Source organism: Dipodomys ordii, unplaced genomic scaffold, assembly GCF_000151885.1.
Source record: "Dipodomys ordii isolate 6190 unplaced genomic scaffold, Dord_2.0 Scaffold1, whole genome shotgun sequence".
Classification (NCBI taxonomy): Eukaryota; Metazoa; Chordata; class Mammalia; order Rodentia; family Heteromyidae; genus Dipodomys; species Dipodomys ordii.
Genome location: NW_012267217.1, coordinates 57,556,829 through 57,572,497, shown reverse-complemented (window position 1 = coordinate 57,572,497; position 15,669 = coordinate 57,556,829). Strand labels below are relative to the sequence as shown.

Below are 15,669 nucleotides of genomic sequence, written 5' to 3'. Positions count from 1 at the left end.
TTCCTGGCTTGACAGGATAGTTCTGGGATCTGTCTGGGTGCTGATGGCTCATGTAATCCTAGCTACTTGGGAGGCAGAGATCAAAGACATGCCAGCCCAGGCATAAAAGTCTAAAAGTCCATGAGACTCAACCAATAGCTGCGCAATGGGGTGCATCCTTGTTATTCAGGCTACAGAGGAAGCTCAGTGGCTGGAGACAATGGTGCACACCTGTCATCCTCAGTGACGCAAGGAAGCATAAATAGGAGGATTGCAGTCCAGGCTAGCGTGAGCATAAAATCCAGGCCCTACCTCAAATATAATCAACATGAAAGGGCTCATGGTAAAGCTCAAGTGGTAAGAGTGCTTGCCTGGTAAATACAAGGCCCTGAGGTCAGTCCCCAATACCATCACAACAAAACAAAGGAACAGGTGTGCTTGGGCTTGGGCTTTTGTGAAATACAATCGTCTTATGATACACAGCATCCTATAAACAGTGATGACATTGAATTGTGTGCATGTGTTTGCAATGACACTGCAGCAAACAGATGCCAGTTTAATCACTGTAATTAAATTGCTTCACATTCACTATGAAGAAAAAAATCATACAGCATTAGGACAGTGTGTCCATGATGTTTTTATAAGAAATATTTCTAGCCAAAAATGGTCATTTTTTAAATATAAAGTTTCTTTTTTGACCTCTGGTGCCTTCACCCAACCTTTGCAGGTAAACTGCAGTCAGAAGAAACCAGATAATGTACGTTTATCTGTTCTCAAGTTCATTAGCATTCTGAGGCCATATGTACTCCACAGGAAAAACACTCTGTCTCTTCAAAGAGAATGTATTATAAAGACCTTCTCAGCTATATTCAGATAATGGAATCTTCCCTTTTCCTGGCTTCAAATCAGACAGATTCATAGAGGCTAAATCCTTGCCTAGTTGCTATTTTCAATCCTGTAAAGTCTAGATTTCCTAGAGGGTGAAAGATATATTATCAAAGCACATTGGGTAATTAAGTTACATATAACTAAATTGTACCAGGTCCCTGAAGTCACTGCTATTAATGTAAAGTTATATTTTAATTGCAGTAATTGTGAATACACCCAGTTTAACTTCTCTCATGACAACATGAAGTGTCATGAGTTTTTATCCAAAATGGTATGAGATGAATGCAAACCCATTTTGATAACTTTACATGCCACATACTGTTAACCTGTGATAGCTTCAAAGATTTGTAAAATGCCATATTTTAAATGCTATTTAACACTTTGAATAATGCAAAAAAATATTCTAGATTGTGTATTCTACTCAATGCTGCCACCAGAGGGCACTCTTCTCCCAAAATCTTTGTAAGAAGATACTGTCATTGATTTCTACTCAGAAAAAAATACGAGTAGGACAATTCATGAGGTTCTTTGACCAGGTTTGGGGAAGTTTACATCAATGTATGTTTATAACATGATAGTTTGTTTTCTTCCTCTGATTCTTTTCTGCCTTGGAATTTTACAGTATGCCAATCAATGATTTGGCTGGCAACCCAACAACTGGATATATCTTTTGAGGAAATGACTTTTTCTGTGGCTTCTAGTTTGTAATCAGAGTTCTCAAATAAAATCAGTGGTCTATTGTGTATCTTCCATAGGGTTTTTTTGAAGAAGAAGAAGGTAAAGAGTACATCTATAAAGAGCCCAAGCTAACGGGGCTCTCGGAGATTTCCCAAAGGTTACTCAAGCTCTATGCAGATAAATTTGGGGCAGACAATGTGAAGATAATCCAGGATTCCAACAAGGTAAGGGAAACTCAATATTTGTAGAGGTACTATTGTGTGACTTAGTACTTTTGTTTGTTATCTTGTTACTATGCTCATAATTTTAAATATTTTGCCTGATGGTATAGTTATATACTAAAAGTATATTGAGTGTTTTGCTTGTTAGTTGGCTGATTTCTTTTTCTTTTTTTTTTTTTTGTTGTGGTGGCAGGGGGGGGTCTTGGTCGTGGGGCTTGAACTCTGGGCCTGGGCGCTGTCCCTCAGCTCTTCAGCTTAAGGCTAGTGCTCTACCACTTGAGCCACAGTACCACTTTTCTGGAAGTTTTCTAGTGGTTTATTGGAGATAAGAGTCTCACGGACTTTCCTGCCCAGGCTGGCTTTGAACTGCAACCCTCAGATCTCAGTCTCCTGAGTAGCTAGAATTACAGGTGTGAGCCACTGGCACCTGGTTAAATTCTTCTAATCCTCATTCCCCAACCCCAACACTCAACCAGTGTAATGGACACCTCTCTGTTATGCTAAACTTTTTTGCTCAAGGATAGTGCTTTACCGCTTTGAGCCACAGCACCACTTCAAGTTTTCTGGGTTTATTGGAGATAAGAGTCTCATGGACTTTCCTGCCCAGGCTGGCTTTAAACCATGATCCTCAGATCTCAGCCTCCTGAATAGCCGGGATTACAGGAGAGAGCCACCAACTCCCTGCTTCTTTTTCAGAATAACTGAGAAGTCCTCTTAGAAACAGTTTACCAAATCCTCTACTTCTTCCATAGATAATTTACATTTGAACAGCAATTAAAATGTTAATGTAATTGGTCCCAAAGGTAGAAAAAAATAGCAAGCTGAAAGTACTTATTTAATCAAGGAGTTGTAGGTGGAGCTGTGGCTCAAATGGAGAGTTCCAGCCTTAAGCAATAAAAGCTAAGGGACAGTGTCCAAGCCCTGGGTTCAAGCACCAATACAAATAAAAAAAAAAGTTTATCTCTGGGCCACAGAGATTTTTTTTACCAGTCCTGGGGCTTAAACTCAAGGCCTGGGCACTGTCCCTGATTTTATTTTGTTCAAGGCTAACCCTCTAACACTTGAGCCACAACATTAATTCTGGCTTTTTCTATTTATGTGGTACTGAGACATCGAACCCAGGGCTTTATGCATGCCAGGCAAGCGCTCTACCACTAAGCCACATTCCCAGCCCTCACACACCAATTTCGAGAGCTATTTCTATGATAGACTAAACGATTCTTGTCATTACCTTGTATTAACTTGTTAAAACCCAACTTCTCACTGGCTCCACAAAGGAAATGGTCACACCTCATGACATTACTTCGAAATTTCTCATACATTCTCCTTCACTTAATCAGCCTTTTGTGAGCACCACTGCCTGCCAAACCCAAAAATAAGGATCAGTAGCACAGATTCTATTCTTCCCAGACCTTCTGGTCACATGGGACTAATAAGAGACGCCCATGTGTGATTGGTCCATTCAGCAGAACGCAATGGTCTGCCATTGCTGAGTGGCCCAGGAATAACCAAACACGTGACTCTCAACACAAACGCATTGGGGTCTGTAATGCTCCCAGAGCAGGTGACTTTTGAGCTGGGATTGGAGGGTGAGGGGACGTTCTGTGATGCCCAGAAGAAGGCAAGGGGCAATGGTATGCAGAGAAGGGCAAGATAGATTCTGCCATTGAAAGATCCCATCTTTGAAAATGGATTCTGTCTTTGAAAGACAGGTTTGAACATAGGTCCCATGGGTTCCCTTACTTGCAATAACTAGTATATGTCTGAGACAAGCAGAAAAGGTCAGATAAGTCGGTGTTAGGTGAAATGAACCCCAAGATAAGTATTCAAATGTTTTTTTTCTTTCTTGCGATTGTTTCTAACATATTTATAAGATGATTTCTTTGTTGCTTTGTATGTCCTTCCCCCACAGTATAACCCATGCTTTCACTGTATTTGATGTTGGTATAATTTGTGGAGGGGAAGGGAAAAAACAAATCGTTTAAATAGGGATACAGGTGGACCCATTGCAACAATGAGCTGTACAAATTGTTATGTCAAAAATGAACTTTACAACTTTGGCGAGGGGGATCAGGGGGTATGGGAAGGGGGGGTGGGGAGGGAGATGGGAAGGGGAAACAAAGGAGGAGGCAACAATGCTTGATAAATAATGTACTCATTATCTTGCCCGTGTAACTCCTCTGTACGGTATTTTCACAATTAAAAAAAGAAAGAAAGGTTTGATGGGGAGAAGAAAGAAAAACAAAAAACCGTGGTGCTGAAAAAGGTGGTATCCGGTGACATATTTTTGCCCCTCTTCTTTTACAAAACTGGTATTTGAAGGAGTCTGAGCAAAAGATGGAAGATGACTGGGTCTGTGCCGACACTGTGTAAATCTGATCCTCATTGCCCTCTATCTGAAGAGTTCAGTCTCATTCTCTGCACAGGCAGACATGTTCCTTAAGAGGAGGAAAAGGCCATGTCTGACAGCAGAATAATGTGGATTTATATTCTTCCACCATTTACCACCACTTACCAGCTGGTGGCCTTGGAAAAATTAGGCCACTCTGAACCCTACTCTTAAAGTGAATGGGGCTCCTCAAATCTCTAGAAGTGAATAAGACGGTGATTGGGCAGAAAGAAACTTGGAGAGAAAAGAAAAAAAAAAAACAACTATCAGTGTAGTAGATAACTACACAATCAGGCAAAATATTTAAATAATAAGCACAGTAGCAAGGGATTATTAGAAAAGAGGCTGTCTTCCTTCCGTTTGTCCAGCCTCATCACCAATGCAGTGATTGGCCGTGGTGGCTTAAGTCTATAATCCTGGCTAATTAGGAAGTAGAAATCAGAGGATCATTGTTAGAGTCTAGCCTGGGCATAAAAGTTCACAGAACTCCATCTCAACCATTGGTTGGGCATGGTGTCGCATGTGTATTGTCCCAGTTAGAGGGAAGTACAATGTCCCAGGACACTGGTTTGTTCCTGTCATCTCTAGAGACATGGGGGAGAGCAAGAAAGGATCACAGCCTAGGTCAGCTCAAGCCTAAAGCGGGACCCTATCTTGAACGTGAATGATGCGATGTAAAGAGGGTTGGAAATGTGGCTCACATGGTCCTAGATCCCAAATACAATCCCCAGTAGTGCTCACTGGGATGCGATGATTTGTGGCTGGTAAGAGGTTTGGGTTTGGAAAACACAAAGCTTGGCAGTTATGAAACAGAGTAACTCAGCTGATCGGGCAAATAGGCAGGTGAATTCCTTCCCATTACAAAGCCAAAGCCAAGAGCGCCAGTCGGAGTTCATGGCCACACCCCAGGGGGATAGGTAGAAACTGGTTCCCAGTTTCCACACAGAGGCCAATGCTGGATCATCTTTACAGGAGCACAGTAAATGGAAGATGAAATCATCAGCACCAGCCAGGCACTTAAACACTGCAAAGAACTTCAGTGCGTTGCAGCCCAGCGGCTGGGTTGCTTGGCCGCTGTCAGTCAGGTTTTCCATGGCTGCTCCCCGTTCCCACAGGAGCTGTCACCTGCTTTCCAGCCAGGGAAACCAGAGCTCCCCGCCTGCCCTTCCAACTCGCTGTGGCTCACTACTACCTGCACCCCATGTGTGTTCACACAGGTAAACCCCAAGGAGTTAGACCCCAAGTACGCCTACATCCAGGTCACCTACGTCACGCCATTCTTCGAAGAGAAGGAGATCGAGGACCGCAGGACAGATTTTGAAATGCACCACAACATCAACCGCTTTGTGTTCGAGACTCCCTTCACGCTGTCCGGCAAGAAGCACGGGGGAGTGGCGGAGCAGTGCAAACGCAGGACCATCCTCACAAGTAGGTGCACGTCCCGGGCAGCCACCCAAAGGTGCCAGTGCCAGGACAGGACTATCATTAGAAGTTCAGAGTCGTTTCAGGCCTGTAGAGAAGTGCTCAATATGATTTAGGGGTGTGTGTGTGTGTGTGTGTGTGTGTGTGTGTGTGTGTGTGTGTGCACGCACACATGTGTGCACTGTCACTAGGACTTGAACTCAGGGTCTGGATGTGGTCACTTAGCTTCTTTGCTCAAGGCTAGTGCTCTACCACTGGAGCCACAGCCCACACCTACACTTTGGGCTTTTTGCTGGTTAATTGGAGAGTGGAGTCTCACAGACTTTCTGGTCCCAGCTGGCTTCAAGCCACAGCCTCCAATCTCAGCCTCCTGAGTAGGTAGGATTACAGGTGTGAGCCACCAGCACCAAGCTTAAGAGTCCCTGGAGAAGGAAGCTGGAGGCGAGGTTGTCAATGGAGTTATGTCACAGCCCTTTGCCTGCCCTTTAGACTGGATATTCACCAGAGTCATGATGTCAGTGTCTAGGGAAAAGCACAGAAATGGAACATTTCCCTGTGCCCGTGGAGACTGTCCTGAACTACATCACAGCTTGTGCTTTGGGGCAAGATTTTACCCACTGAAATGTACATGCTTCATCGCTAAAATCAATGCAGACAGCAGCATGCAGGTCACACCCAGTACGGCTGAGATCTATTCTATGACTTTGTCATCTTGTCATTCAACAGACCATCCATGAGTGTCTAGGGGGTGTAGTGTCCAGGTCCTGGCAATTCCCTCAAACTTAAAAATAAATCAATCACAACATGATTCTCAGGCAGCTAATATCTGCAATCTAGGCGACTCAGGAAGCTGACATCTGACCATCGCAGAAGCCAGTCTGTGCAGACAAGTTCATGAGATGCTTTCCTCCAGTTAACCAGCAAAAGGCCAAAATTGCAGTGTGGTGTAAGCGATAGAGCACCAGTCTTGTACAAAAACGCTCAGTAAGAACATAAAGCTCTGAGTTCACGCCTCAGTACGGGCATATGCATAAACAACAACAAAAAAGAAAATAAAAAAGGTTTGGGGCCTCAAGATATTCAGTCTGGCTGGAGAAAAGAGGAGTGAAGCAAGAGTGCCTGACCGGCACAGCGTGACAGAGGAAGCAGGGGTACGCCAGAGGGTCACACGCTGTGTGGAGACGAGAGCATTAAGGAAGGACAGACAGAGAGTGCCTCCAATGCCCTGTCCCCCATCCTTCAGACACCCACCCACTCCTCACTCAGTAGAGGTCACCTTAAGGAAATGGATCCAGGGCTGGGAAGGTGGCTCAGTGGTAGAGCACTTGCCTTGCATGCCTGAGGCCCTGGGTTCGATTCCTCAGCACCACATAAGAAAAAAGAAAAAAGCCAGGAGTGGCACTGTGGCTCAAGTGGTAGAGCGCTAGCCTTGAGCTGAAGAGCTGAGGGACAGCGCCCACGCCCAGAGTTCAGGCCCCACGACTGGACCCAAAAAAAAAAAAAAAAAGAGGAAATGGATCCAGAGATTATGTGATTTAACAATGGAGAAAAAAAAGAATCAAGTCTTGGTGGTTTGTGCCTATAATCTTAGCTTCTAAGGCAGCAGAGATCTGAGGATCACAGTTCAAAGCCAGCTGAGGCAGGAAAGTTCATGATACGCTTAGCTCCAATTAGGTAGCAGAAAAGCTGGAAATGGAGCTGGGAGTGCAAGCCCCAGCACTGGCCAAAAAAATCAAGGGACTGGGGGCATGGATAAAGTGATAGAGTGCCTGTTTAGCAGCCATCAGGCCCTGAGTTCAGCCTCTCCCGAACCCCCAAAAAAACAAGTGACCATATACTATTCAGTGTATTCTTTCTGCAATGTTTCTTGTGGGCTAGTGGAGAATTTGAGTTCCAAATTACAATGAAATCTGTCATCTTTAAACTTTCCACTGTATAGTTACTCTTGATATCCTGATCTCAAGTAGGAGAGTACCAACCCTGAAGGAAAGAAAACCAAAAACAAGGTGAGATTCCCAAGGCCCGGAGTTGCAGCTCAACTCCTGACAACCATTAATAAGAGCCTTCATCTGGCCCTGGGGGAAAGCTGTGTTAGGAAGGGAAGGGAAGGAGAGAAGCCAGGTGAGCGTAGCTGGGGCCAAAGCTAGGAAATAGGAGAGCAGACGGCCCCTGGAGGAAAAGAAACTCAGACTCCTCATGAAAAACACACAGATGGCATGTGTGCGCCATGAAAGAAGACAACGCCCCCTAGAGAGTTCCAGGGTGCGCCTGGGCTCCTGGCTAACCCTTCCAACCCCTTCTTGTGGCTCCTGTGCAGCAAGCCACCTGTTCCCCTATGTGAAGAAGAGGATCCAGGTCATCAGCCAGTCGAGCACCGAACTGAATCCGATTGAGGTGGCCATTGATGAGATGTCCAGGAAGGTTTCTGAGCTGAACCAGCTCTGCACCATGGACGAGGTGGACATGATCCGACTGCAGCTTAAACTGCAGGGAAGTGTCAGCGTGAAGGTTAGTGAGCACCTCCTAGACAGGACGTTTATCTTCATGAGAGGCATACCGGGCCTGGCCACGGTGGGGCAGTGTCGGCATGCAGGCCAGTGAGTGTCCATCCCCACCGCTGGGCTGTGCACAGCACCCTGGGAATTTTTGACTTTCAGACATTTGGGCTATTGATGAGCCCATCTCAAAGCGTTATCCGAGTCTTTTAAAATCCTGTGCAGTTGAAATGTACACGGGTTAGTGCCTGGCACCTACAGAAATACCTCATTTAGCTACAAGAGAATTTCCTCTCCTCTCCACCTCTTCCTTCCATTCTAGCTTCTCCGGATAAACAATGTCCTGTATCTGCCTCCCACTGAACTGACTGAACCAGTGAATAACCATGGTATTTCCATTCTGGTCCATCATGAGGAGCCTTATAAACATCATTCTAAAGCAAATCTAAAAGAAGGCTTACTAGTTCATAAAATGTGCATCCGTGTTTCTTGGGGTTGTGAGAGGCAGCAGGTGGAGGAGATATCAATCAGAAGAGAATCAACTCAATAAACTGTTTGCAAAAGTGGGAGGAGCCTTGAAGAAAACCAGCCAGGCAGGTGCAGGGGCCCCACTCAGGGTGAATGGCCAGCCCAGATCTGAACACACCAGCACCAGAGGGTCTGTGGGATCCCAGAGGGTAGCCAGGGTCCCATTAAGCATGGGCAGGTGAGGCCCCTGATAAGGAGGAAGCTTCACTTCATGCCCCACTAGGGACTGTAGGGGTGCTGACTTGGCACTGGCCTTGGCACTTGGCACCCAGTTTGGCCTGGCCCAAGGAGAAGACAGAGAAGCACAAAACTGAATCAGAGATGAAGATAGCATTTTATCTAATTGCATCATTTTTTTTGCCAGTCCTGGGGCTTGAACTCAGGGCCCAGATACTGTTCCTGAGCTTCTTTTTGCTCAAGGCTAATGCTCTACTACTTGAGCCACAGCACCACTTCCGGCTTTTTCTGATTATGTGGTGCTGAGGAATCGAACCCAGGGCTTTGTGCATGCTAGGCAAGCACTCTATCGCTAAGCTACATTCACAGCCCTGCAGTATTTTAAAATGTCAAAATTAATGCCCGTCCCAAGTGAGGCGGCTCTCACCTGTCATCCTAGCTGTGTAAGAGACTGAGATGTGAAGACTGAGGTTCAAAGCTAGCCCAGGCAGAACAATCCATGAGACTCTTATCTCCAGGTAACTACCAAAGAGACAGAAGTAGAGGTATGGCCCAAGTTGGCAGAGAGCTAACCAGGAGCCATAGCACCCATTCCCTGAGATCAAGCCCCAATACTGGCAAAAATTAAAAAAGAAAAACAAACCAACGCCCCAAATCCATCATGCACAAAGTATTGCATGTTTTAAACAAAGACAGGTCAGTGACTGCGCCCTGCAAACTGCAACAGAGCCTGAGGCAGAAGGAAAACTCAGTGAGCCCAGCTCAGAACTGAGAAGTCTTCATGCTTCTGGTCTCTGCTCCACCACTGGCTACTTCAAAATAAAAGTCCACCAGACAAGGGAAGCCTTGCTCTTCTCCACACAAGTCAGCTTCCCTAGCACATGGCTGAGTAGAGAATGGCGCTGGAAAAGGAAAAGAAAACACCCTGCAGCCATGACTACATCTTCCCCACCGGTGGGCCCAAGGCCCCGGAGTCTACTCAGACACAATATTACCTCCCTTCTCTCACCCTATTCCTTTCCAGCCCCCACAGCCACTGGTGTGAGCTTGCTCCTGCACATAAGTGGGAACAGAATCTGGTATTGTGGAGGTGGGAATGTAGCTCAGTGGTACTGCACTTAGCTACCACACTTGAGGTCCTGGGTTCGACTCCTAGCACTGAAGAAAACTACAGATGGTGTTGTGCGTTCCTTTGGCAAATCTGAGAGATGCCTCGTTGAGCCAAAATCGAGGCTAGGCTGTCAAGTGGCACACAGTGGCCTGGATTCCCCGGCTCGGGCCCCTCAACCCTGTAGAATGACTTTCCAAAATAGTTATGTGTTTAATGTTACTGGAAAAGAAAGCCGACTAGTACAGTAAGCATCTGATTAAAACCCAGTGAGTGTACTTAAGCTGAGGATTGAGGTTCGAAGCTAGCCCAGGCAGAAAAATCCATGAGACTCTTACTTTGCAAAGCTACCAAGTAAAGAGGAGGAGTAGTATGCAGACATGACCACATGGGAAAGATCTAGAAAGAGAGAGGTGACAGGGAAGTCCAGAGCTCTGTCACTCCCGTTAGTGCCTTGGTGACTAGCCAGAGAAACCCAGACACAACGCACACAGGTCATGCATCACACGTGGCGAGAGCATCCGTTTGACATGAAAGCAGCAGGAGGTAGACGTACAGCCTCAGCCCATTCTCTTGTCCTCACTAGGTCAATGCTGGGCCAATGGCCTACGCACGTGCTTTCCTTGAAGAAACAAATGCCAAAAAATACCCTGACAACCAAGTCAAGCTCTTGAAGGAAATCTTCAGGTAAGATTCTCTTGGTTTGTTAGAATGCTTTCCTCAGTCTCCTTCACACAGGCAGCAAGAATTACCCAGAAAGCCTTGCGACTGACCCTCTTCAAGGTGGCGGGAGTCTGTCCACAGCCCACCTTGGACCTCACAGTGACTGAACGCAACGCCTCTGCCCGAGATCAGTTTTAAATCTGTTTCCTACTGTTGCTAAAGGCAATTTGCAGATGCCTGTGGGCAGGCTCTGGACGTGAATGAGCGCCTCATCAAGGAGGACCAGCTGGAGTACCAGGAAGAATTGCGCTCTCATTACAAGGACATGCTCAGTGAGCTGTCTGCCGTCATGAATGAGCAGGTGAGCCTCCCTGACCGTGCGTGCCCCTCAGGAGCTGGAAAGCACCCAGTGCTGGAAGGCTGAGGGAGTCTCGGCTTGCTGCAGAAATCACTGTCCTTTCATCCTCCACCTAGGCATCCTTGGCTCAGAGTGGAGATCAGAGTAGAGAAACATCTATAGAAGAGAATCCAGATACTCTCTGTAGTTTTAGAGCTGCCGCTGCAGAACTTGAACTAGTTCAGGAGCGCCTCAGAACACCCCTGCACAACTCCACAGGATGGGATAGGTATTTCACCTATCTGCCACTAAGGGTCTCAGTACGATGCTCAAAAAGAGCCTCAGATGTAATCCTTGCAAGATTTTTGCCTAGCATGCATGGGTTTAAAACGCAATCCCTAGCCCACATGCAAGGTACTACCCATGATCTTGGGCCTGAATCCACCATGTTCTATACGGTTTGCACAAAGCACGACCATTCACACTCTTGGGAGAATAGGGCTAAAAATCACATCAGTGAAAGCCAAGTCATACTTCCTTAACCAAAAATCCAATGCACTCACACTCTACCTGGACCTTCCACCAGCCAGGGTCCCTTCCAGGAGTTAGATGTGTCCTTTACAGAATTGTTGAGGGGCAGAACCTGAACTATTCTAGTAGTATTTCTACGTACCACTCACTCATGCGAGGGCATCCGCCTTTCCTTTCCTTCAATGGTCCAACATAGATAACAGTACTCACAGAACATGACAAGTATTGAACCTGTTGCTCTAATTGCATGCCCAACAGGTTTGGCTTTCCTTCTTCTTTTCCTTCTTCTTCCATATTCTTTAACTCTCCATAGTAGCTAGAGAAAGAAATAGAGAGGATGAAATCCTACCAAAAAGCATTTCTCATAGGAATAGTGATGGTTAGGGATCTTTGAGGCATAATGGGAAATAAAACACTCTGGAAATGCGGGGAGGTAAGGATGAAATCGTGAATCACAAGGGGAACAATGGCTGTAAGAGCAGGGAGTGAACCATGGTGAAGGTGTGCTTGTTTCCAGCTGTAATGGTTTCTACCCTTGAACCTTCTGGCACACATGCTTTTCTCTTTTTTTCCTGGCAGCTCTGTCGAGGTCCGTGTTTATACAGCTTCTGTTCCTCTGTGTCTAGCATGTCCCTCAGTACTGTGAGCAAGAGTGGTATGTTTTCCTCTTCTTACATCTACCCTGTCCTCCGTGGCCTTCTGTCCACCCCCTTCTCCCCAGCTCTTTATTCCCCCCATCACCTTTATAGTAAGCTGCTGCTGCTCTGTTAGCTTGGATTCAATTATGAAACAACTTTATTTCCACTTTAAGATAGGCAATGGAAAAAGAAAAGCCGAATGATGAAAGCTAAAATTAACAGCACATATTCCATCAGCTTCTAAAATGTTTTAGAACTCAATTTCTTTCTAAAGCAAAGTGCTAAATCATTTATGCTATATTCTAAAGTCCTAAAACAACAATAGAAATATGAAGGCACAAAGAGGAGAGAAAAATAACTCTTCCAGAAAACTTCTTCTAAAAGAAGTCAAAAGCTCTCTGTTTCCTGGAAACTGACCCATAGAGAAGAACTGGTGCATTGTGTAGGCTTATTATCCAGTAAAATAAATAGATCTGGCCAGGGGCTGATGGCTCACATCTGTAATCCTAGCTACTCAGGAGGCTAATATCTGAGGATCATGGTTTGAGGCCAGCCCAAGCAAGTCCATGAAACTCTTATCTCTGATTAACCACCAAAAAGACAGAAGCAGAGCTGTGGCTCAACTGGAAAGCTCTACCTTGAGCAAAAAGTTCAGAGACAGTGCCTAGACCCCAAGTTCAAGCCCCTGACTTGTAAAAATTAAAAAGAAAAAGAATGAATCTGTTGGCAGGAAAGATCAAATTTCTCCTGGTCCTGAGCTTGACTAAGGATTTGTTATATAACTGATAATCTAAGAAAACGCCTTTCCCTTCCTAAATATTAACATATAGACTCGGGACGCAGCTACATATAGAAAATAAATAGAGTAAGAACTTCGCCAGTGAACTTCACAAAGCAGAAACCATTTAAATTGATAGACAGAAAGGTAGAAAACTAAAAATAGAAACCCAGACGTCATTATTCAATTCACTCCAAGAGTTTCCAGAAAAGTCTTAGCTAGAAGTGTCTACAGCCACCTTTTGTAGAAAAATTCTTCAGAAAGATGGATGAGAATGGGCTGGGAGAAAATAAACACTAGAAAGTGAAGATGTGCCCACCAAGTCATTTGGACTGGCGAAAGGCAATAGAGACAACCATAATTGCTCAACAGACAAAGCTTCCTTTGGCTAAGGCCAAAATAATGCACGCAAGTATGCAGGAAAACATAAACGCAGATGCTCACTTGGACTGTGTCAGCAGTCAGTGCGCTGATTGGAAGCCTCAGGAAATTAGCTGTGGCACTGAGATCTAATTTAAAATCTAAAGAAAGAACCAGAATTGTTCCCATAGGGTGCCAAGAATGTGAGGTATATGATTGTCAGCCTTGGGTGTTTCTGAGAGTATTATCATCAGGCAAATGTTTGTAAAGAGCCTGTGGCATTGATCTAAAATATATCTCTAGCCTCTGGTGCTCATGCTGAGTATGGTGTCTCAGGAAGCTAATGGCTCTGACACAGTATTGTAATATGGGAAGGCGTGGGGAAATCTTCATACCCACAACCTTAACTAGTCACTAAGTGTCTCTGCTGTTGCTCCCGTGTTCAGATATCATTATCTTAACAGATCTTAAGAGAAGGTATTTTGTTTGACATAAATACCTTTCTGCAGTCAAGATTAGGTCAAGATTAGTTTTTTTTTCTGTATATTTCCATTAATGCAAACATGAAAATGAGGTTTCCAGTTTCCTCTTTCTTTTTCAATAGATTCTGACAATAAATGAATGTACATAAATTTGTAGAATGAATCCTAGAATTACCTAAACACAGTTATAAGTAGCACTGAAACTTTTATAAATGTATATCTGATAGTCAAAGAGAAAATGAAGCTAATCTAACAATTGCCGTAATAACCAGCACCTGGCTTGGGGAAAGTTTTCAGATCTACTTTGACAAACGTGTTTTAAATTTGACAGGCATCCCTGGGGATGAAAAAGAAAAAAACCACTCTTCCAGCTGGGTGCCCGTGGCTCATGCCTGTAATCCTGGCTACTCAGGAGACTGAGCCTAAGGATTGCAGTTCAAAGCCAGCCCAGGCAAAAAAGTCTGTGAGACTCTCATCTCCACTTAACCAGAAAAACTCCAAAAGTAGAGATACAGCCTTGAGCGAAAAAGCCTCGCTTGAGCATAAGACCCTGAGTTTGAGCCTCAGTAGTGGCGCGCACGCACGTGCGTGAACACACACACACTCACAATTACTGTTCTGGGTTTTAATAGCTCTCTAGTCTCTCATTAGCCTCTTTGTCCTAATGTGATTTGTGTTGTCTTAAGATTACGGGCAGGGACGACCTAGCAAAGCGCGGAGCGGAGCACCCCAGCACTCGTATAATTAGCAAGGCCACGCCAGCCGCACCCACCATCTCCCACTCCGCCAGTGCCGAAGTGTGAGCTTAGCTCCACAGAACGAGACGCAGCTCTCCAGGAATTCTCTCAACTGGCCACTCATCTCGGGGACAACAGAGAGACATTTAATTTATTTGAAGGTTTTTGTGTGTGTGTGTGTGTTTTTTCCGGCGTTAACATTTTTGTTTACCTCGCTAGCTTGAGAATTTTGCAAGCCTATGAATTTGCACATTTTCCCTATGACTTCGGTTTGGTTTTGTTTTCTTGGAGCAGTGTTGATCAAGTCAAGCTGAATATTTGCCATGAAATGCCAATGAATGTTCAGCTCAAGAGCAAACCCCACGTTTTTTGCAGTCGGATATAATGAGTTCAAGACCCAGTCCCCATCCACATATTTTAAAGGTCAAAGTGAATGTTTTTGTAACATTTAAGGATATTTCAGATGTAAATAGCAGATTGTACAATATATGGTTTTTACCAAATTTAAAAGAATGTTTTTAGTTCTTTCAACAGTACTAAAATTATATGAATAACATTTCAGATACCATTATATTAAAATATTTGTGTATGTGTAAAAAAAGTGTTCATATATACTAATCTTCAAAGTTTGTGAAGTTCCTTTATTTGTAATATATGTGCTTTTAAATGCAATGGGATGTGAAATTATAGAGGTATTTTGTTGTTGTTAATAAAAATAAAAAATATGGTTACTTTGCATTTGGTTTCTTCCTGTTTATTTATGGTTTTAGAAATAGCCCAGTCTAGTCTTGAATTCATGATCCTCCTCCTCCTCACCCTGTAATTCCCCCCCCACACACACACACAAGTGCTAGAATTACAGGCATTTGCTACCATGCCCAGCTTGATTTTCTCTTGAAGAGTGGGTGGGTTAATAATATAGTGGCTGGTTAAAGGGCTATTGAAGGTATTTCCATACTCAACATTCAAGAAACCTTACAAGATGCCAGAAAAGAACCTCAACCTCCCAAAGATGAATTTAACCCAAAGCTAGGATAGTATTAGAATGACTTATAGGATAGTATTAGAATAACTTGGGGGAAACACGTTGAACAAGGATCATAAGGACTGTGATGGTTACTAGGACTGCTGACAAATCTTCCATTTTCTTCGCTCTATAAACTCCTGCTAGGATTGCCCTTTTCTGCCTCTTTGAAGTTAGCACGAACATGTGACCCAGTATGCCCACTGAATTATGAAGTAGAAGTCAGTGGCCGTG

At 44.5% G+C, this 15,669-nt stretch overlaps 1 protein-coding gene across 5 annotated transcripts in view; it reads left to right on the top strand.

Moving 5' to 3' along the window:
• The window catches only part of Dock10 (dedicator of cytokinesis 10), a 165,606-nt gene extending 150,457 nt beyond the window's left edge, over positions 1 to 15,149 (top strand). For 4 of the 5 annotated variants that reach the window (XM_013009058.1, XM_013009078.1, XM_013009050.1 and 1 more), the window contains exons 51-57: positions 1,623 to 1,769; positions 5,373 to 5,583; positions 7,895 to 8,085; positions 10,472 to 10,572; positions 10,771 to 10,909; positions 11,996 to 12,071; positions 14,361 to 15,149. In XM_013009058.1, coding sequence (XP_012864512.1) covers positions 1,623 to 1,769; positions 5,373 to 5,583; positions 7,895 to 8,085; positions 10,472 to 10,572; positions 10,771 to 10,909; positions 11,996 to 12,071; positions 14,361 to 14,422 — 927 coding nt within the window. In that variant the 3' untranslated portion in view covers positions 14,423 to 15,149. The remainder of the gene's footprint in view (positions 1 to 1,622; positions 1,770 to 5,372; positions 5,584 to 7,894; positions 8,086 to 10,471; positions 10,573 to 10,770; positions 10,910 to 11,995; positions 12,072 to 14,360) is intronic. The other variant, XM_013009068.1, reaches the window with a different exon arrangement.
• Positions 15,150 to 15,669: the final 520 nt, after the last annotated feature.